Source organism: Strongylocentrotus purpuratus, unplaced genomic scaffold (assembly GCF_000002235.5).
Source record: "Strongylocentrotus purpuratus isolate Spur 01 unplaced genomic scaffold, Spur_5.0 spur5_scaffold_20, whole genome shotgun sequence".
NCBI classification, from domain to species: Eukaryota; Metazoa; Echinodermata; class Echinoidea; order Camarodonta; family Strongylocentrotidae; genus Strongylocentrotus; species Strongylocentrotus purpuratus.
This window is the reverse complement of record NW_022145606.1, coordinates 22,377,928-22,401,723: the sequence shown is the minus strand read 5'-3', so window position 1 is coordinate 22,401,723 and position 23,796 is coordinate 22,377,928. Positions and strand designations below refer to the sequence as shown.

Below are 23,796 nucleotides of genomic sequence, written 5' to 3'. Positions count from 1 at the left end.
GGCTATTTTACTCCCCAAATCTTTCATTATCTCTCTCCTCCCTCCTCTGTATATCTCTTTCTCTATCTTAACACTAGGTTACGACACTAAAGTTCGAGGGTTCTACTTTAAGTATCGACGTGACGAGTGGACTATGGTCCTGCCTCAGATCCTTTACTTCACTGATCCAGCTCAGCATCTCCGACTCCTCTCTCAGTTTCCCTACATCTCCCCCTGAGCTTCCATCCATCACAGAGCTTTCAGCCGAAAGAGTGACGTCACAAAGCTATGAAGGTCTACTCTCATCGCTTCCTGGCTTGAAAAGGGTCGATATCACTATCGGAGATGAACAGAGGGAAAACATATCTCAGATCCAGATTAGTCTACGTCGACATCTGACGGAACAGGATCTCACACGCATCAACCCCCATTCCTTCCCACCAGAGGGGAATGTATTAAGCATGTCAAGACAGAAGATGAGAGGACTGGGTTTTCTTATCACAGAATGTCAGGCGATATTGTCCGGAGTTGCTTTCGGACTCGGGGGTGCACTGATCGATGTTGTCCAGTCTTCAACGCGTTTAATGTCATCTAGTCTGTATTTTGAACAGTGAGTATATGTTATGTCAAGTAAAATTGATTGAAGGTTTTTCATCACACCCCCCCCCCCCCCCCTCCTAGTTTTTCCCTCATTTGGCATTGATATGGGCCTTTTATTTCATCGGCTAATTTGATGTGTTAAACCAGTCCATTAATCTCCAAAGTATCCACCTGAAGCCAATTCAACTTGGATAAAAGAGTCCTTGAGTATCAACAATGATACTGGTGTTATGTTAAGACAGAGGTCATGTTTTTCTCTTCTCTTTTTTCAATACGACGATAAAAAGAACCGGCGCTCAGTCGCAAGGCTAAACAAAATATCATCACTAATAAATACAGAGTATTCTCAACGTCTTGAAGAATATTTCAAAGCAGATAATATAAAAAATGCTCTCAGAAAGATAAACGAATAATGATGTTTAGCCTTAGAAGAAAGTCAGTTGACTTCGGAAAAATGTAAATCGGTTCAATTATGTAATGTTATTTACATATATTTATTAATTGGCTACTTGTTCCCCCCCCCCTCACACTTTTCATTCTCTTTCAAATTATAAAGGTTTTCCAGGACGCTAAAATCCGATGAACTAGCATTAAATGTAAGTACGCTCTAATTTTACATGTCCATACGCCTCATCCGTTTGTAAATATTTCAGAAAGCATTTTACACTTCCTACTGAATAGGAATTGGAGTATCAGAAATAGTATTTCTTTGAAACAATGAATTTACTTCAGTTTGGTCTGTATACATATACCACTCTTTACAATATACATTGTCAGATTTCGTTATACTAGAAATATAATTATATTGACGATGCACATTTAATTTGCAATAAACATTAGTACATTAAATTTGTTGAATGACTTTGGTTCGCTTGTAGTTATTTGTTTATTGAAAATTAGTTTAAAAAATGAGGATTGGGAAATAGGAATATTGAGGGGTCTAAAGTAAAAGTCTAGCATGTTGGCTAAAGGCCATGTAGCATATTACAAATTATAATTCTAACAAAGTTGTGGGAAGGAACTAAATGCAGTTGAAAAATGTATACGGTAGGTATCATTTTGCTATTATAGCGTATATTTTAGCTATTTTATATTAAAAATTAGAAAAGAAAAGAAATGTGCCAAACGATTAAGATAGAAAATTGTATAGCTTCGAAAGGAATTAAGATTGACAAAATAATCATGTAGGTTCTTAGCGCGTGCCGATCGATGAGTTCAAATGATCTGTAGGATTCTAGGAAGTTTTGGTCAATGCTGTTTCTTTTTCTCCTTTCCTCTCAAAACCATCGATATCTTTATTTAATGAAAATTATTCCTAATTGAATTTTTCTAATTATTAACAATGTGGATTTTAAAATTTTTTTGATTGCTTTTGAGATGAAATTTCAAAAAATCTCAATAATTATGGGTGATGATATGTTTACAGGATAAATTTTAACTCTATTTCGGAGAGAGAACGGATTAAATTTCGTGCGGCTCTCTAATGTAATGATGTAACAATGACGACCTGTTCTTTTTGTATGTCATCATAGATTGACACATTGAAAATCAAGGATTGCCAGCTATCTACGGAGATGACTGATAAGTTGTGGTCCTGTCTCAGATCCTTCACCTCACTGACACAGCTCAGCATCTCAGATTCCTCTCTCAGTTTCCATCCATCTCACCCGGAGCTTCTATCAGTCACAAAGCTTTTAGCCGAGAGAGTGACGTCACAAAGCTTCGAAGGAGTGCTCTCATCGGTACCTGGTGTGAGAGATATCGATGTCTCTATCGGGGTTGCAGAGACGAGCAACACCTTCCAGATCACCACCGCGTCGACCTCCAGACCTATTGGTCAGACCGGGATTACGGATGAACAGTCCTTCGTTCATATCAGACTGCACGCCTGGCCAGCACTCACCACAGACATGAATATTGATTCAGGCGAGTCAAATGGAGGACTTAGTCTTCTATTTCGAGATCAAACCAAAGAGCAACAGCGGCTGCATGTGTCCGGGATGAAAGGCAGAGACGAAGAGGCCTTGGTTGACTTGTTTGTTAGGACTCAACAACTAACGTCCTTGAATTCGGAGTATGTAGACCTAGATCTTAATTCGTGTACAGATATTTGTATTCATGTTGCTTTTTTAAAATGACATGAACACAAACTATTATATTAACATTTATCATTATTGATGTTCGTTTTATCATTGCTATTACTATCACTTTTATAAGAAGATTATTATCATAATTGTTATTGTTAGTATTGTTGTTTTCAAAATTGTCTTTATAGCCTCTTTTATTCTTTATAAATGTGAAATAATGTCTCAATAATGGATTGAATCATATTCTTTCCCTCGTTCTTGTGATAAATATTCCTTGTAGGAGTGGATGTGGTTCTCTTAGCGACACAGACGCCATCCAGGTGAGTAGAATTTTGTAAAACGGGTGCATGCATTTCGCTTTGAAAAATTCGAGAAAGGGATGTTCTTTGCACTAAACTAAGACAATTGCAACAAAGTAACATTGTTTGTTTTTGAAAGAATACAATCAATTATCGCATTGTGAATTTAGATGGTTCAATAGTAATTGCATTTTCAACTTCACTGGTGTTGAATTATATCTGCCTACATTAAGTATCAATATTTATGTGTGCATTTCATTGTAGAATACTAGGCTTAATATACAGCAGTGCCAGCTATCTACTAAGATGACCGAGAAGTTGTGGTCCTATCTCAGATCCCTCACCTCACTGAACCAGCTCAGCATTTCGGACTCCTCTCTCAGTTTCCCTCCATCTCCTCCTGACCTTCCATCCGTCACAAAGTTATCAGCGGAGAGAGTGACATCACAAAGCTACGAAGGTCTGCTCTCCTCGCTTCCTGGCTTGGAAGAGGTCGATATCACTATCGGAGATGCAAATGCAGAAGACATATCTCAAATCCGGACTAGTCTACGTCGATATATGACGGGACAGGAACTCACATGTAACAACCTCCATTCCAGTACATCAGAGGGGGATGTATCAAGCATGTCGAGAAAGAGGATCAGAGGACTGGGTCTTCTCATCGCAGAAGATCAGGCAATGATGTCGGGAGTAGTTTTCGGCCCCAAGGAAACAGTGATCGATCTTGTCCAATCTTCAACGCGTTTAATGTCAGCTAGCATGTATGCAGAACAGTGAGTTACTGTTTTGATTAAAGTTTTCTATTCCCTACTGTTTTCTCCTCAATTTTGTATTGATATTGGCATTACCGTGCACCAGTGTTAATTACCTAAGTTTCAACCTGAAGTAAAATCATTGAGTTTTTGTTTAGACAAAGGTCATATAATATATCATCCCAATGTTTTAAAGCAGATTCCTAAACAATAATTAATATAATAATGCTCTCAAAACAAAACATTTACCATCTGATCATTAATGGATTTAGCCTTAGAGAAAAAATTGTTGAATTTCGAGAAAAAAATATAGGTTGTGTAGCTAATATTTCCTGGGTCAGTAAAGTTCAGGGACACTCGGCTGGGAAATTCTTAAAAACAAGCCATTGTTAGGACCGCTCTCTGTGAATGGATATAATTTGAAGGGCAAAACTGGCTTTCACATTATTATTATTCAGATCCAAATATTTAAAACTTTTTACTAAATAATATTAGTACATGAACCGTACAATATTCGCTGTAAGATTATTCTAGGACACACGTACGACGAGCCATATAAATATGTTGAATAAGACTAGATGTTGTCAACATGTTAGTCGTAATTTGTTATTCACAAACGTTTAAAGTGGTTGCATGTTATCCTTACTTCTACATCTCTCTTTGAATTTAATGTAGGTTTTCTAAGTCACTGAACTCCGATCAAGATGCATTGCCTGTAAGTATACTTTATTGTTCATACCTGTTAGGTACGCCTCATTTGTTTCGTAATATTTAAGAAAGCAATTCCTTACGAAAAGGTGATTAAAGTATCACAAATAGCATTTCTCTGAAGAAAAAAAGGGAATTTTTAGTTTAGTTCGGTCTTTATTCATTAATCATATTTCACGTCACACATTATATAATTTCGTGCATGCCAGTAATATAATTATACTAGCAGTACACGGGTATTTGCAATGAACATGACTTCCGAGTTGGTCTGCTTATAGTTATTGTTAGTAGAGAACTAAATTTAAAAAAAAAAAAATTAGGATATTACAGGGCCTAAGGTAAGAAACCTTTGCCCCGTAGCATAACACAATCATAAGTCTAAACACAGTTGTGGGGACGAACAAAGAACGGTTAAAAACGCATTCAAAATGATAATTTTCTTTTTATAATGTACATTTTGCCTATCTTTAATTACAAATAAATTATATCGGTATAACGATTTTGATAGGAAATTGTAGCTAGGAAATTAATTAAGATATAGTCATAAACGCGTGTCGATCGATATATCAGGTTGAGTTCAAATAATTCGAGGATTTGTATTGATGATGTTTTTAACTTTTCCTTTCCTCTCCAAACGATCGATACCTTTCTTTTCAGTAAGAAATGTATTCGTACTCTCCTCCCTTTTATACAATTTGTATTTGTTATGTTGTGTAACAATGGCGACTTATTCTTTCTGTATGTCATCATAGATTAAAATATGGACAATCAAGGACTGTCAGCTATCTACCGAAATGACCGTCAAATTGTGGTCCTGTCTCAGATCCTTCACCTCACTGAAACATCTCAGCATCTCAGACTCCTCTTTCAGTTTCCCTGCATCTCCTTCTGAGCTTCCATCCGTTACAAAGTTATCGGCTGAGAGATTGACGTCACAAAACTACACAGGTCTGCTCTCATCGCTACCTTGCTTGAAAGAGGTCGATTTCACTATCGGATATGCAAATACAGAAGACATATCTCAGATCGAGACTAGTCTACGTCGACATCTGACGGGACAGGACCTCACGCGCATCGACCCCCAATCCATTACTTCAGAGGGGAATGTATCAAGCAAGTCGATAAAGAGGATGAGAGGACTGGGTGTTGTCATCACAGAATGTCAGGCGATATTATCCGGAGTAGTTTTCGGACCCAAGGAAACAGTGATCAATCTTGTCCAGTCTTTAACACGTTTAATGTCAGCTAGCCTGTATGTAGAACAGTGAGTAACTGTTAAAGGTACTATGTCCCATTTGCAGGCCAAACAATTGAAAAGGTTAAATTCCAACGGCATTTGAAAGATAATACTAATTTAGAACTTCCCTAAAAAAAGTGGTGCTTGAAAATATCTTCAAGTGGAAAAATAACGACTATTAGTTGTCAAATCGACTTAGGAGCTATAAAGCCAATAAGTAATAGTCTTGATTTCCAGACCATTGTACCGAATGGTCATACGTTTTATGCTGCGCAAAGATTCAAGCAGTTTAATTTTGGCCATCACAAGAAGTGGGTTATTGATGTAGACAAATGCTTATGTACCCTTTACAGCTCATTTTATGTATGTTATTACCAAAGAAGAAAAAAAAAGCCAGTCAGTCACTCAAAAGTGTCTGACAGTGAAGTCTAGCAAGTAAACGGGTTTCCTTGCGTAATTTGAATATTAGGACACTGCTAACGTTTACATTTCACAGATAGGACATACATGACATATTCATAATTCCTGCAAAGTTCTACATAATTTGAGGTTGGCTGCAAAAGGGACATAGTGCCTTTAAGCTAAGTTTATTGATTAAAGTTTTCTATTCCCTCCCGTTTTCTCTTTAATTGTTATTGATATGGGCATCACCGTGCATTTTATTCCATTCGCTAGGGTGATGCGTTAAACCAGTCCTCAAATATTTATGTTAATTACCAAAATATCAACCTGAATGGAATGATTTTGACAATGATTTAATCCTAATAGATCTAAATAATAGTAAACATTCTGAAATGTTAATGAATAATAACTTGCGAGTGTTTGTGTTGCGTGACTGATGAAGCACGTGTATGCTACTCTGTTTATCAACTATAGGGGACCTATGTCCTTAAATCATAACTGACGGTAATGAGGATTAATGCCTCACAAAAGGGCACTAATATAGATGATAGACACTGTTTTAATCCTGGGGCCTTACAGATACAAGGCCAATGCTTTGCCACTGAATCATGACTGTACGCAGCGGGGCGTGGGGTAGGGGGCAGCCCCCACAAATATTAAAATAAGAAAATAAAATGCAATAAATTATCAATAATTCCTTGCATTTTCCCCCAGTCCCCAACAGGACAAATTCCTCTGTGTGGCCATGCCTTGAACCATAATGTATGAATATTTCCTGTTGGGGACCGGGGGTGAAATGCAATGATTTATTGATAATTTATTGTATTTTCTTTTGTTCTTCTTTATTTGTGGGGGCTGCCCCATACCCTAGCCCCCGCTGCATACAGTCATGATTCAGTGGCAAAGCAATGGCCTTGTAACTGTGAGGCCCCAGGATCAAAACCATGTCGATGTGCTATATTACTGCCATTTTGTGAGGCATTAATTTTCATTACTGTCAGTTATGACTTGATGACGCAGGCCCCCTAGTTGATACGCATAGTAGCTAACACTAACTGTAGGAGTCACGCAAAACAAACACTCGCCAATTATTATTCAATAAAATATGAGACTGTATACTATTATCTAGATCTATTAGGAATAAATGATTGTAAAAATAATGCCATTAAAAAAAAATCCACTTGTATGACTAACAGTGTATATATACATATATATCCTCTTGACGTTATCTAAACAGGAAATATAAAAATGCTCTTTACAAAATGATATCGATTTGATCATTCATAGATTTAGCCTAAGAGAAAAATTGATTGAATCTTGACAAAAATAGAAGTCTTTCAGTGAATTGATATAATTTCAAAGAAAAAAGCGGGTTTCACATTATTTTTGGCAGATCAAAATATTTCAAAAATGTTACTAATAATATTGGTATCAACAAATATTCGCTTTAAGAATATTTTAGGTCACACGTACAATGAGCCATATTAATATGTTGAATAAGTCTAGATTTGTCCTCAACTTTTAACATGTAAGTCGTAATTTGTTTTTCACAAACGATTAAAGTGGTAACATGTTATCCTTATTTTGTCATCTCTTTTTGAAATAATGTAGGATTCCTATGTATCTAGACTCCGATAAAAATGTAAGTATGCTCTAATTGTTAATGCCCGTACACCTTATTTGTATCGTAATATTAAAAATTTAAAAAAATCGCACTTCCTACCGAATGGGTAATTAAATTATCAGAAATAACACTTCTTTGAAAAAAATGCAATGACTTCAGTTCAGTTCGGTCTATGTTTATAAAACATATTTTACGTAACACATATATATTTTCGTTCATGCCAGACATATAAATATACTAGTAGTTTACATGTATTTGCAACGAACATTAGCATATACAATGTATTAAATGACTTTGGTCTGCTGGTAGTTATTGTGAATTCAGAATCAAATTGAAAATTGGACATGGGGATTTCTACAGGACCTAAGGTAAAAACATACCTCGTTTGCTGTACGCCCCGCAGCATTACATAATCACAAGTCTAAAACACAGTTGTTGGAACGAACAAAGAAAGGTTAAAAAAAATGCATTCAAAAGGATCATTTTCTTTGTATAATGTACAGCCTATCTTCTATTACAAATACATGATAATGGTTTAATGAAAGGAAATAGCGCTTTATAAGTAAATTGTTATTATTATTTATTATTATAATAACTTAATAATAATATGGGAAAATCATTCTAGTCCTAATGGGACTTTAAGGCCTGGATTACATTTGTCCCGGGCGCCGTACGATAAATTAGTTTACGATTTTTCGTAGACATCGTAGGAGGCTACGGGCTACGATGTTTGTGTTTACATTATCTACGAGCATCGATGCCCGTGCGGGGATTGTGCAGTGCCACCTACGACATGTATACGGGCTACGGGCTTACGATTTTTTTCAAATTTGTTTAACTTCTCGCGAAACAAAATCGTAAAGGCTGCGGAGCCCGTGAATCCGTACGAAAATCTCACGACCGCCTCCTGCCTCCGCATAGAGACCGCACGGAAAAGGGGATACGGGCAGGATACGGGCTCCGTAGACTAATCGCCGGCGAAATGTAATCCAGGCATAACATATACACTCCGGGGCCCGTACGGCGAGTAAAAGTTGTGGGGACGAACAAAGAACGGTTAAAAACGCATTCAAAATTATAATTTTCTTTTTATAATGTACATTTTGCCTATCTTTAATTACAAATAAATTATATCGGTATAACGATTTTGATAGGAAATTGTAGCTAGGAAATTAATTAAGATATAGTCATAAACGCGTGTCGATCAATATATCAGGTTGAGTTCAAATAATTCGAGGATTTGTATTGATGATGTTTTTATATTTTCCTTTCCTCTCCAAACGATCGATACCTTTTTTTTAAGAAATGTATTCGTACTCTCCTCCCTTTTATACAATTTGTATTTGTTATGTTGTGTAACAATGGCGACTTATTCTTTCTGTATGTCATCATAGATTAAAATATGGACAATCAAGGACTGTCAGCTATCTACCGAAATGACCGTCAAATTGTGGTCCTGTCTCAGATCCTTCACCTCACTGAAACATCTCAGCATCTCAGACTCCTCTTTCAGTTTCCCTTCATCTCCTTCTGAGCTTCCATCCGTTACAAAGTTATCGGCTGAGAGATTGACGTCACAAAGCTACACAGGTCTGCTCTCATCGCTACCTCGCTTGAGAGCGATCGATATCACTATCGATGATGCGGAGAGAGACATACCTCAGATCAATGCTGGTCTTCGTCGGACCAGAGGACAGCACCTCAAACACATCAGGCTTAAAGCACTGTCATCACTCCCATCAGAGAAGAAGAGTGCTTCGAGAGAGACGATGAGAGGATTGGGTCTTCTGATCGAAGAACAAACCAAGAACCTGCAGCGTCTACATCTGGCTGGGGTGGAGTCCTTGGATGAAGAAAGCCTGGTTGACCTCATCGAGTGTTGCAGACGCGTGAAGACGGTGTCAGATGTGTGGTAGGTTCTTGTTAGAACCGTGTTTAAAATAGGTTACAATCATACTAGACGATTCTAAAATAACTTATCAGGAGAGATATACATACAAATCTGATCCATAATTACAGTATTAATTTTGAAAAATAGGAGGCTGTACCCACGTCTAAACCGTTTCCTCCTTTCATGCATTCGTACCCTAATGTTTTACCACGGAAGACTGACTCAATAGGCTCTTCATGTATGCAAAAACAGCTTGTGATCGCATTATCATTAGAACCGACGGATGGATTTCTATCAGACTCAGGACACGTTTGTATCCTGCAGAGCCAACGAACCCATAATATTTTAGGGTCATGAGGTCATAGATCAAAAGATCATACATGTATATGAAATGAAGCTTTCAATCATGATATTATGAAAACCTGTTAATGGATTACAATCACACTTGAATCAGTTTTTACAAATTCCTTATGTTATGGTTTGTAAAACCGCTCTATGACTTCGCGGAGGCATCACTTTTGACTGCGCGCATCATTTTACGCGTGCATCGTCTATCAAAAAAACATCATGTTCTATATGCGGTGACAGGTACATGTATGTCTACCTGTCAGCTTTACCTCTTTTAATTTGGAATTCGTGCATTTTCGAAGCTTAAACAATTACTTATTTTGTCAGGGGTATTCCCCTTGGGGCTGTTTCAGCAACTAAAATTTATTTGGATTTTTAAAATAATTTTTAAGGAGGAATTAGTTTTAGCTTTAAACTTATGCTCGTGAGCTGTCTAATCAAATCAAATTGATTTCGATTATTTAGGCTTTAATGTAAAAGGTGCTCTGTTATCAAGGGGGGCTGACACGTACCCACACATCACTTCTTATAGGGGGACCTTCCCCCCCCCCCCCCGGAAATTCGAAAAAGTGCTCACAAACCAATTTATAGCAAATACTGACTAAAGATTGCAGCACACTTTAGGGCTTTGGAAGGCCAAAGGATGCAGCGTTTAGACTAATAATAGGGTGATCATACTTTGCACACAGTCTGCCCCTCGAACACACACACACACACCCACACACACACAACACCAGTCAGTTGGTAGAAATAGCAATTTTGGTAAATTTATTATAAAAAAAAAATAATAATAATGTTATTTCACACATGTTTTAAGCATACCTTTAAAGATGAAGTTGAGTTCTGGTCATGCCATTGCATTGTGAAAGAAACGGTGTGGAATCGACCAGAAAGGGTTTATCATCTAGCATATAAGTATTTGTGTGTATTGCAAGGTTCTGGAATCATCAAAATGATAAGAAATTTGGCCAAGTCTTGGTAAAGTTACAAACACTGTACACAGAAAGATGTATATGGGACTACACGAACACGTGGCGTAAAAATCCTACCCCCGAGTTTTACGATGTTACATGACATATTTAGAATATGAAGGCATTTGAAGAGCCATGCTTTTCAGGGAACATGTCTTATCTGATGTTCTTCCACACTTGCATAATAAGAATGATAACGCTCACAAATTATTTTTCACCTCTTCCCAGAACTTAACCTTCTCTTTAATTACAATTCTATGTAGTTTCATATCTGCAGATTCGCAAAAATGGAAAAATTGACTCATTTTGTTGGCTTCTGTTTTCAAAACGGTAATAGATATATAAGAAATTTTTGCCATTTTTGCGAATCTGCAGATATGAGAAAGTTGTGAAAATAACCAAGTCCGCCTAAATAATACGCGCATATGTAATCAAATCAAAACCGAACATGATACATCAGTGAAACCTATGTATATCAGACAGGTATGGAAATATATTTTATTTCAAATTTTAAAAAAATCATGAATATTCATCAAATATGCATATTAGGTCATTTCAGCTAATTATATATATATATATATATATATATATATATATATGTATATATATATAGGAAAGTCAAACTGTTCATTTTGTTGGCATTTTTTAGAGGCCACCGATTACCGACAAAACTAGCCCCCAATTAACTACAACTACATTAATACCAATGTGCCAATGTCTACAAATTTAACCCCATAAACTCGGGGCCAGGGGAGGGGGGAAGGGCTATTTTTTCTAAGTACTGTCTATACCTGCGCATGCGCACAATGTCATTTTCCTTGACCTCATAACTATACGGCTAATTTCATCAAGACTATAGTCAGCATCGTAGCTATGTAAAACAAATTTGTTTTCGCTTCTATAACTATCCAGTGTGGAATGATCGGCAAGAGCGTTTCAAAGCTCACAGCTGCCAACCTTTTCTTTCTTTTGATGATATAGGATTTCCCGGCCAAATTCGCGGGTTTATCATTTAAATTAATTTGTCTTGCGTTCAAATTCGACGGTTTTAGTGCAGTCAGGTATATCTCGGGTTTATATTCCTTTTTCTAGTTTTCAAATCTATGGAATTTTCGTTAGAATCTACGTATGTTTCATTCAATGAATACTGTGCTTCTTCGCTATTAGGTCATTCGATTTGGCGCAACACGATTTTCTGACAACGCGACGGTGTACTTCTAGCATTCTAATTTATTTGTAGCATTCAAATTAGCACTTTGTGCACTTAAATTGATGGTCGATATACATTTCTCGTTTATTACACACTTTTTATAGCTCATTCTTTTTCTTTCAAGATTGTTTTTTTATGTGTATTTCATCATATTTCATTTTATTGCATTTATACACTTATACTTATTAAATTTATCTGATATTCATCAGCATTCAAGTTTGATTGTTAAGAAGAAAAAAACGACTTGCATCTACGGACCTGATGGTCTCAATATAAATATATATTGTTCATATAAATATATATTGTTCATGTATTGTTCATGTAAATGTATATTGTAAATGTTCATGTAGGGAAGTTGTTTGTCTTATGTTTCATCATAAATTTATCATTATTTCATCATAATTTCATTATGGAAGAAGGGTACAATACTGTGACTGGAGTAGGGACTAGAGTCAACAATTTGAACATGATTCATTATTTAGCCAAGTCTTTAGCCATCGATCTGCTGGCGGGCAAGTAAACTATGAAACTCTTTAAGAAAAACAGAGGGGTGTGCTGGGTATAAGAGACGATGTGAATTACTTTTTGTAAAATTCCGAGTCTGTAGTAAAAAGGGGCGATTGAGGGTACCCCCACCTTTCCCGGGTATATGAACATGTCCGTGCAGAAATGCCATATCCCTTGATTTCGCCCCTTCTTTACTTTATGTCTGACTACACCCATCTGCATTGTCCTGAAAATGAATAACTGGAATAACAGCTTAGACCCCAATGGCAAATCATGCATTTTAACTGCATTATTTAAAAACTGTAAAAGTTTGTTGCAATTCTTCCCTTTACATTCCTAACTTGAATAAAAATCTTACGAATACGAATGACAGGTGTTAATTTGAATTATACAACTTACGCTTCGCCAAGTGAATATTAATTTGAATGCTAGTTGAGCAGTTTCTAAATTGAATGACAGATCTATGAAACCCTTCGACCAAAATCCTAAATTAAATACAAAAACTGGAAAATTGAATGACAATTGGCATGGTAAAGCCGATCTGTGCAACTTTAAATGCAAACTAAATGAATTCGAATGACAAACACGCGAATTTGGCCGGGAAATCCTATGTTATAGTATTACTAAAGTTGACAATGACAATTGACAATTATTTTTAATGATTGCTGGTAAAACCTCGAGAACATACAAGTTTTATAGTTGTAGTCTCTCTCGAAGTCGTCATAGCGGATACAAAGTCACAGTTCGTATGAAGAAAATAACTCGCCGGCTGACCGACATTATACATCTCCCAAATTCAAACTACCGACACAGCTGACTCCAACCAACAACCCACCCCTCTCTTTCCCTCTTACTCCCACACATCCTCTCTCATTCCTTTCTTTCCCCCCCCCCCCCTCCCTTGTTTCTTTTGTTTTATTTCTCTTGTTTTTCTTCTTTTTTTTCCTTCATTTTCTCCGTTCCTTTCTTTTCTTTTCCTTTCGCCGGCCGACCGACATTATACATCTCACCATGTTCAAACTTTTTGTATTGATATAGTACACATGGATAGAGCGAAAATACCGACACAGCTGAGCCGACACAGCAACATAATTATCTATGCGGATCTTTATTGTATCCTCGACGAGTTTACTCCACCCAACAACCCCATCCCTCCCCTTTCTCTCTATCTCTCTCTCTCTCTAACTCACACACCTCCTTTGTCATGCTCTTAACCCCCTCTCTCACCTTTCTTTCATTATTTGTTTCATTTACTCTTATTTGTTCTTCCTTTTTTCCCTTTTCTCCTTTTCCTTCTTTTTCTTTCTTTTCTTTCTTATCTTTCTTTTCTGTCTTTTTAAAAAAATCTTTCTTTCTTTCCTTCTCCTTCCTTTCTTTTCTTTCTTTTTCATCCTTCCCTTTCTATTTTCCCTCCCCCTTTTCTCATTTTTGCAGACGACAGCGCAATTTTACCAACAATTTCCTGATAGTTGAGAGGGGGCGTCACACCCCCACAGCCATCTCTAGCGACGCCCCTGGGCTCGACCCCGCCCCTTTGGCCTCCTTACTTAAAGTATGTTGAAGAGAAATAGAAAGAAAGAAAGAAAGAAAAAGAAAATAGTGACCTGCAAGTGTCACGAATGAGGTATCAAAATATGCTCACCTGACCGTTATCAAAAACCTAAAATCTTTAAGCTAAGGCGGACCCCTGGGTACTCATCTGACGGTAAACAAATGCTCAAAACGCCTGAACTTGCAGGACCCCTGAAGTTTCGGGGGCTCCGTCCCCTTGGATGCTCATCTGACCATAATTAAATGCATGAAACCCCTGGGCTTCCGGGGGCTCTGCCCCCGGAACCCTACAAAGGACCCTAAAGCGGGCCCCTTGTGCTCACCTGACCTTAATGTAATGCCTGAAACCCCTTAGTCAAGGACCCAACGCCAACTAGTGACCTGCCAGTGTCACAAATAAGGTATCAAAATATTCTTATCTGACCGTAATTGAAAGGCTTAAAAACCCTGAGCTTCCGGGGGCTCCGCCCTTTTCGATACACATCTAACTGTAATGAAATGCCTAAAACCCCTGAAGTTCCGGGGGCTCTGTCCCCTTGGATGCTCATCTGACCGTAATTGAATGCCTAAACCCCATGGGCTTCCCCCTTGGCCCAATCAAGTATCCTAACGCTTGGCCCAGGATGCTCATCTGACCGTAATTAAATGACTAGAACCCCTTAGTCGAGAGGGCTCCACCCCTGTACCCAATGTCAATTAGTGACCTGCCAGTGTCACAAATAAGGAATTAAAATATGCTCATCTGACCGTTGTTGAATACCTTAACCCCGAGCTTCCGGGAACTCTGCCCCCAGGACCCACCGGGGCCCTTAAGCTGTCCCCCGGATGCTTATCTGACCGTTATTAATGCCTTATACCCCTGAGCTTCAAGAGGCTCCGCCCCCGGACTCAAAGCCAATTACTTGCCTGCCAGTGTCACAAATAAGGTCTCAAAATATGCTAATCTGACCGTATTTAAATGCATGAAACCACTGAGCTTCCGGGGTGCTTTGCTCCTGGACCCTACGCACATTTACCCCCACTCGCATCGCTCGCTACGCTCTACGTGATCATTTATACTTTAGCCCCCCCCCCCCCTCCCCCTTCATACTTTGAAAAACAGTTACTTCTACGTTCACTTCGGTCGCACACAGTTTGAGCACGTTTGGAAAACATTTACAGAACGTATTGAGAACTAGTTTGGTGTGATGGGGGCTTCACTAGAATGTCTTGATTTGCACAGCTGGAATCTTTGAAGTTGAACGGGAATAAGAAATAGCAAGAACGCACTGGGGTTTTAACACCCTTGAGCCAGGACGTGATTCCACACGCTGTTGCAGCGCGTTCGAACGCAATTAGAACGAGTTGGGGACGAGCTGTCGTAGTGAGAACGAGGTAGAACTAGTTAATAACGGGTATACACGGACTACGGACTGGCTGGAACTGCCTGGAAATGGCAAATTTGGCCAATCTAAACTTGAAATGAACTGACTGTAGACGGGGTACAGACGAGAAGGACGTATTGAGGACTGTGTATGAACGAACGAGGGTCGTATTATAGACATTAATTCCAAATTATACGCACCTCGTTTGCGGAATTAAAACGTAGTGCGGGGCGGTAATCGGTATTTTTTTTAAATCTTAAGCCCCCCATCACACGGAACTAGTTCTCACTACGTTCTTGAAAATATTGCTAAACGGGCTCAAACTGTGTGCGAACGGAGTTGAACGTAGTAGCAACTGTTCACTATCTGTTTAATAACTTCATGGACGGGCTCTGACTGGCGAGTACGGGAGAGTGCTTTAGAACTTTGAGCCTGTTCAACGTATTCCCCGTCCTCCATTTAGACGGAGTGACAACGTACCTAAAACGAGGAGGTTGTACTACAAACAGACTGATTGCCATACTATGAACGGAATTGCCTTACTTCGATCCTACTAGGAACGTGTTACAACGTGCTGTGGTCGAGTTATTATCAGCAGTATGCGCCCCGATCATACTATACTAGTTCTCACTTGTTCTGAAACCGTCCTAGAAAATCGTTAAAACGGGTCATGGTCGGGGTAGAATGTGTAAAACAAAAAATGTATATAATACGATCCTAGATCGTTCATAAACAGTCTCCAATACGTCCATTTTGTCTGTACCTCGTCAACAGTCAGTTCATATCAAGTTTAGATCGGGTTTATTTGTTCCAGGCAGTCCAAGCCCGTCCGTACTCAGTTTAAAACGGTTCTTAACTAGTTCTACCTCGTTCCCAATACGTCCAAACCATTCTAACTAGTCCGCATCTTCATAATAGGGACTTTTAGATTGAGTGGACGAGAACATGACGAACGCCGACTGATCATGCGTGTCAACGTACTCAACTGCCCATGTTGACTACAATCAGAAATCTTTTAGATTGCACTGACGATAAACATGCATGCAGGAAGTAACACTATGAACATGACGAACAAAGAAAGAGGACAAAATATACAGTTCCTCATTCTACCCTCAACAATAGGCCATTTTAATTCGTATTTGTAACCAAATTCAATGCATACTAGTATGCATGATAGTATTTCAGTAGTCAGAATCCGAACTGCATACATCAGTTGTTGCCAGGTTGGACCAGGGACGTGATAGAGAAGGACTGGAATCAAGCCGCTCTCCTTTGACCCCATGCTCCAAGCCGCCGAAAAGTTATGCGCTAATCTGCAACTGTTGACCAGGTGGTGAGATAAAAGAGCGCATGAAATTTCAGGAGTTAGAATTCCTACATCAGAAAATGGTATCACTGCAACTGTTCGCTGTCCCTTCCAATGATTTCTCATCCATTGTTGAATGTGTAAAGAGTAGAACAAGCGAACACAAACTTGTGTACTTTCATCCTTTTTTAAACTTGAAAAATACAAAAAACACGCGAAAACACGCATTAGCAAACTTAATGTTATTGAAGATTGTAAATCATGGATCAAATAACGGGACATTAAAGCATGCACAAATTAGCGCATCATCCTAAAATATTGAGTTTTTGACAGGATGTAGTTTTTCTTTTACCAACTCTGGCACACAAATTAAAGGAAGGACGGAGTTCTAAATTTGAAAATTTGTTTGATGCACTATTCCCAATAAAATCCCCGTATAAATTTTTTGATTTACACTGAAATTTTGCCGGTAATTTAATATTTTGTAATAAATGTAAACCTGGTGCCTGGCTTCCGAAAGTCCCCGTAGTGGAAGCGCGGTTCGGAGCATGGAACTTCAAAGCCAAGTGGAATGTTACACGTCCCATTGTTACGCTTTAGAACTCAAGAATGCGTTTGAATAAATTACAAGAGTTTCACCTCCTTTTCTTTCACCTCCCTGGTTGGACAAACATTATGGCTTGACCTACCTAGCAACACTTAATATATGCAGTTGCATTCTGACTATTGAAATACTATTATTCTTATCAGGTGAATGAAATAATTTGTATTAGGGCACTTAACAAAGACGTATGCATTAAATTTGGTTACATTACGAAACTGGCCTATTGCTGTGGTAGAACATCCCTTCACTGCCATTATGTAAAAATTGTAGAACAGGTGAATATGCATGTGACACCTGTTCTTCACATTTTAACACAATAGCAGGGAAAGGATGTTCCTTTGTCTACCTGAGGAACTGTATATTTTATGCGCACGCGGCATATACTAGTACCGGACTAGATTTAGGAAAATCAAGGTTGACGCATTCTCTTTTGCCGACTGAGACGACATGACGCATGCGCAGTGCCTTAAAATGACGTCACACGTTGCAGTCAAAGCTATCGACGGGCAAATCTAAAAGTCCCTATTATCTGATCAGTGAATTTCAATATCATTGTTAAGGCTTGGTACCCCCCCCCCCCCCACCTTGATCATTCTTCCTCCCCCTCCCCTCCCTTCCCCTCCCCTCCCTCTCCCGGAGTTTGTAGCTTTATTAATTGAAGCTTACAACGTCGAATCGTTAATGGAAACGAAAACAACATCTCATATACAAATCCCGACATGAAAAACAGTTAAGAGTATCTTACGAATTCTCTGTATGTTTCTCTTTCTTATTTTTTCTGTTCTTTGTCTATCTCTTTATTTGTTGTTGAATAAAAGATCATTCTTTACTCGTTTACTCAAAATGTAATTTGATATATTATATTGTGCCTTCTCATGCTTAACTCCTTTCTAATGCGCATTTCTCTTTCCTCATCTTCTTCTCAACCCCACATGCAGCTCATCATTTTGTATTATTTTTTGTACCCACGATCTCTCACTTCCTTTTTAGCATCGTCTACTCTTTGTATTTTAACCGTGTTCTTCTATCATTCCCAGGTCGAAATTCCAGTTGATACCAGTTGAAACCAGTAAGGATTTCCAACTGGTATATTCTGGTTTGAACAGGTCTCAACTGGTACCAGTTGAGACCATATTTGATACAATTTGTAAACCAGTATAAATACCAGTTTGAAGTCGAAAAAATAGAATACCACTTGTTACTAGGACTAGTAGATTACTGGTCTCAGCTGTAATACCAGATGCAAACCAGTAGTAAATACAAGTTTGAACTAGGACCTCCTCGTCTCTGCTGGCATTCTCTTTTCCCCCTATTTTGTAGTTCCTTTTGTAGTTCCTTTGGTAGTTAATTTAATTACTCATTATTCCTAAGTATCATTTGAGGTTTTAACACTTGTACAAGCATTGTTTTTTAGTGGACTCCTCTGTTTCCAATATGTGTTTCTACATTTGTTGTAAATGTTTATAATTGATTTGTATTGTTTTGTTGTAAACATAAATAAATTGAAATTGAATTGAAATTGAATATATATATTCCTGTCTCTTTCTCTATATATTCCCCCTGTCTTTATCTCTCTCGGCTTCTTTCTTTTTTACTCTAACACCCAACACACCTTCCCGCCATCACTCTGTTTTCTGGACAAAGGTTCTACTTGTGTGGTACTAAAAAGGGCGGCAAACTAGAATCTCATCTTAAAGGTCTTCACACATCTCCACGCGGCGACCTCAATGTGCATGTTTATCATGTAAGTATTGATCCACGTTGTGTCCATTGTACACTTTCACTATTTCTTAATTTCGTATGTATAATAAACAAATATACCATGCACTGAGAGGCTCTAGTTAAAATTATGGATCGAGGTGGCAGGAATAGCACTGTCGCCGAGGAAACCATCATTTTAACTAGTGGATTGAAATAGTGCATGATATATTTGTTTTATATTTTTCAAACCAACCTTCATAATAATAATAGTTATGTTAACTGTCACTGAAGAAGTGTAGAGTGCAGTGAGAGCAGCGCAGACGACAGTACCGCGACCACGACCGACAGCACATTGATCTTGATCGATCGCATATATATGACGTCATCCATGGTATAGTGCTATGGTATAGTTTGCATAGTTTGCATAGTTTGCACAGTGAAAGGCAGTGAATCCCAGGCAATGCCCTGGATTCCCACGCTCTCATTTTAACGCCACCAAATGTCCCTTCTCCAGCTCGCTGTTTTTATAGTGTGCCCTTTCTACACTTTTGTTTTGTCCCTAAAAGGTACCATGACATATTCTACTTAACTGCTATCAAGGCGTCTTCGAACATATCCTCGTTTCTAAATCACGCCCTTTGGAACTCCGTAGACTATTAAAGCAATACATTGCCATATGTTCACGAATATTACATTTTAGATAATGAAGAGGTTTTCAAAACTCTTTTTATCACTCCTTGTTTACCCGAAACCTAGACTTCCTATGTACCCCCTTTTTAAAACAACTGAGAGCATTTCTTTGATCTAGAATTTTATCCAACATTTTATGCTTTTTATCTTATCACGAACATGTAATATTATATATTAAATGTCTCATCAATTCTTTTATTATGCCTCCGTTACGAAGTAGCCGGAGGCATTATGTTTTCGGGTTGTCCGTCCGTCCGTACGTCCCGTTCTCGTGATCGCGTTATCTCAAGAACCGATTGATGTATTCCTGCCAAACCTAAGTCATGGATGTATCTTGTAGAGACAATGAATTGAACAGATTTTGGGGTTACGAGGTCAAAGGCCAAAGGTCACAGTGCTCATTATGTATGCACAAATAGCTTGTGATCGCGTTATCTCAAGAAACAATTGATGGATTCCTGTCAAACCTAAGTCATGGATGTATCTTGCAGAGCCAATGAATTGATTAGATTTGGGGGTCACGAGGTAAAATGTCACAGGTTTCATTATGTATGCATAAATAGCTTATGATCACATCATTAGAACCGATGGACATTTGTATCATGCTTAGCCAATGAACTGATTAGATGTTGGGGTCATGAGGTCAAAGGTCAACGGTCATTTGGCTCATTATATATGCAAAATAGCTTGTAATCGCATTATTATTAGAACCGACGGACGGATTACCATCAAACTCAAGACATGTATGTCGAAGTTCCATCTAGTTTACCATAAGCTCGTGCTTAAAACTCTACCAGGATTGGTTATTTCATCTAATTATTTGATCTAATCAGTCGAAATACGACTTCCTGTGGAGATTGTCGTGGTCGAGTGGATATGTCACCGGACTGTGGATCACAAGGTCTGAGGTTCGAGTCAAGCCGCGGCACAAATGTCCTTTGGCAAGACATTAATCTACATTTGCCGCAATCGACCCAGATGACCTAAATAAGTACCTGTTATGATTTGAACTTAAAACGCACTGTGCGCTTATAACAGCTGCCGGAACTAAAGCTAGAATGATAATTCCTAAAGCTGTTTGGAAACGCTTTAAAAGGAATATGTAATGTGATATGCGCTATAAGTACAAGAACCGAATATTATTATTATTATTCACTACTCTTGAAATCGCTTCGATCTCTCTCAAAGTAATGTTCAGACCTCCAAAAATGCAACTGCAAAGTATGGGGTAGTATCTTGGACAACATAGAGAAACAAAAATCAATAATTACAAAGTAGCCCGGGATATATAACAATGCCTTTTCACAAAAATTGTATTGTTTCCGCTTTAATGTAAATCTTTGTAGGTGCCCCTTTTCCAACACATATGGACAGCTTCAGAATTGCTCTCAGTCATTTTAAATTAAGAGCACATGTTAGAGAGGCCATTTTCATGGAACAAATCTATGTTTTCTACAAGAAAATGTAGTTAAATATAAATAATGCAATTAAGTTTATATACAACCCTGTATGAAACATATCTATTCCGTCATATATAACTAAGAAAATAAAAGTTTATAACATTTTCTAAAGAGAGAAACTTAGAAAGGAGCTTGCATGATACGTCACGGTGTTGCAAATTTGTGTTTCACTAATGGCAACTTAACAAATTCATAACTCTCCTATTTTTCAAACTTTCACTAATTTATTTCTCTCAATGTTTCTGCTTATATTAAAAACAACTCAATATCAGGGTGGACTTCCCTTTTAACTTGCGTTTCATCCACAAACACTACCTTCACGCTGGTTTTGCTTAACCCTGTACTTTGCTTTATAGCCCCGTACTATATCATTAACCCCGGACTAACTTTGTTTGGCTTTTCACACACGCTGTTTTAGTCCCGTAGTAGCGCCTATTCCGGAATAAGAAAATTCTCGCTGTTCTCACTGCCCCGGATTAGCTCCATATCATGAATATTCATTAGGGCATTTTCTGCAGCTGCGCTTAAAGGGCCCATGACACCGAAATACAAGCGTATTCCTGTTGGTGTGCAGTCCTGCATAAATCTCATATTTTGATATGTACACTTCTGAATTTGTTTCATAGATTTTTAAATATTTTTTTTAATATTTTTTTCTTCAAACTTGCTATTAAAGGTCCACCCCAAAACCTCCAGATCTCATTCCCCTTGTGACATCATCTGTCAGTCATCAATGAGCTAACTTGAGAAAGTGGTATGTATCTTTGCCGAAGTCGACAACCTGTTACAATACGTAATACAATAGCAACATACAAGTTGCTATGTCATACATGCTGTAGCATCACCAGGAAAACAAAGACATGATGATGTATCGTACATAATAATGTATCGAAGCATGCAATTATATTATGAACGTGTGCTAAGCTGGGGGAAATTACATACCATTGTCTATTCTAGAATATAAGTTTAGTCTGACATGTCCGACATAGGAACTTATACAAATTATGTTGCTATTGTCTGTGGTATTGTAACAGGTGGTCAACTTTGGCAAAGTTACATGCAACTTTCTCAAGTTGACTCATTGATGACTGACAGATGATGTCACAAGGGGAATGAGATCTGGAGGTTTTTGGGGTGGAGCTTAGCAAGTTTGAAAGAAAAGAAAAAATCCAAAAATATTTAAAAATCTATGAAACAAATTCAAAAATTTACATATCAAAATATGAGATGTATGCAGGACTGCACACCAACATGAATACACTTGTATTTCGATGTCATGGGCCTTTTAATAACATTGCACAATAAGCACAATAAGCGCGCTTCACATGACCTTTCGCACCGGTAGTGCTTTACGGTAAAATCCTTATTCATGAATACGTCGTCTCTGATTGGACAGTGGGCTCCTTACTTCGCATCCGGCCAGCTGCCATACGCTCCATTGCGTAGTTTCGGACCATTTTTCGTTTCTGTTCTATTTCATTTTCTTGGCACCGCAATTGCGGAGTTAGCAACACAATTGCGGGGTTAGCCCTGCTATTTTGCATGGCTAACTAACCCCGTACTGTAGGTGGGGCTAGCCCAATTTGGTAAATACGAGCCTGAACAGAAAGTGGAATGAGCTTAACCCCGGACTATAGGTGGGGCTAAGACCCCCCCCCCCCCCCAATCCCCACCTATAGTACGGGGTTAAGCAAAATTTTGCCAGTGTGAAAAAAGTACTCGTATGAGTGGTGTAAGTCCCCCGATGATGCCAATATTAATGCCTAGTCGCATGCAATGCTACCGGAGAAAGACCTTGTGTTTCTATATGAAGCAAGCCTGTCATATAATCTAGATCAATTACCAATTATCCTAATGGAATAAGGAATTTGAAAATATCAATTCGCTCATTTGTTAATGTAATTGTTTCCGTCAGCATTAATTTCTTTCTCCAAAACAACTTATGTAATTATGGTATACGTTGTCCTTATTATGATATCACTTTTCTTATTTCTCAGGATGGTAATTTCCAGGATGACAAATCTTATATCATTACTCACACTCGTTGAGTTTCAGCGATGGCTACACACTACCGGTCAAGCTGACCTGTACCATTGCCTTCTACCTGACAAATTCCACTATGCTCGTTGAAGGACCTCATACATCATGTCTTATATTGACTAAGTTACACTAATAACTACGATCAAGCGGATATACGTCACTATATTTAAGGGGTTGATCGTTATTTCAAAATCGAAAAAATAGAAACGAAAACAGACACACTCATTTGTTTTCGTCTCACCCTCATCAGAATAAATCGCAAGAACGAACGCGCGCTTTTTCCTGTAGCTTCCACTTATGCTGTCAAGTTTCGGCTTTTTTAAATTAATTAATGCGATTTACTCCGATGAGGCCAAGACGAAAAGCCTTAATTTGTCTGTTTTCGTTGGTTTCACTATGGTTCATGATGTAAAGTACCATAATTAAAGATAAAACATTGGTATATTACGTAATGAATGAATC

General features: G+C 38.2%; 2 protein-coding genes across 2 annotated transcripts in view; both read left to right on the top strand.

The window, feature by feature from the left end:
- Nucleotides 1-5,637, top strand: part of LOC115927640 — an 18,862-nt gene extending 13,225 nt beyond the window's left edge. Inside the window, exons 5-12 of the mRNA XM_030993758.1 lie at nt 78-589; nt 1,136-1,175; nt 2,112-2,653; nt 2,947-2,986; nt 3,230-3,741; nt 4,396-4,435; nt 5,181-5,573; nt 5,614-5,637. Coding sequence (XP_030849618.1) covers nt 78-589; nt 1,136-1,175; nt 2,112-2,653; nt 2,947-2,986; nt 3,230-3,741; nt 4,396-4,435; nt 5,181-5,573; nt 5,614-5,637 — 2,103 coding nt within the window. The remainder of the gene's footprint in view (nt 1-77; nt 590-1,135; nt 1,176-2,111; nt 2,654-2,946; nt 2,987-3,229; nt 3,742-4,395; nt 4,436-5,180; nt 5,574-5,613) is intronic.
- Nucleotides 5,588-23,796, top strand: LOC115927296. The gene is made up of 5 exons (XM_030993037.1): nt 5,588-5,692; nt 7,679-7,709; nt 9,086-9,603; nt 19,088-19,187; nt 23,292-23,796. Exons 1-5 carry the CDS (start codon nt 5,667-5,669, stop codon nt 23,340-23,342), a joined length of 726 nt encoding a protein of 241 aa, XP_030848897.1. The 5' UTR covers nt 5,588-5,666; the 3' UTR covers nt 23,343-23,796.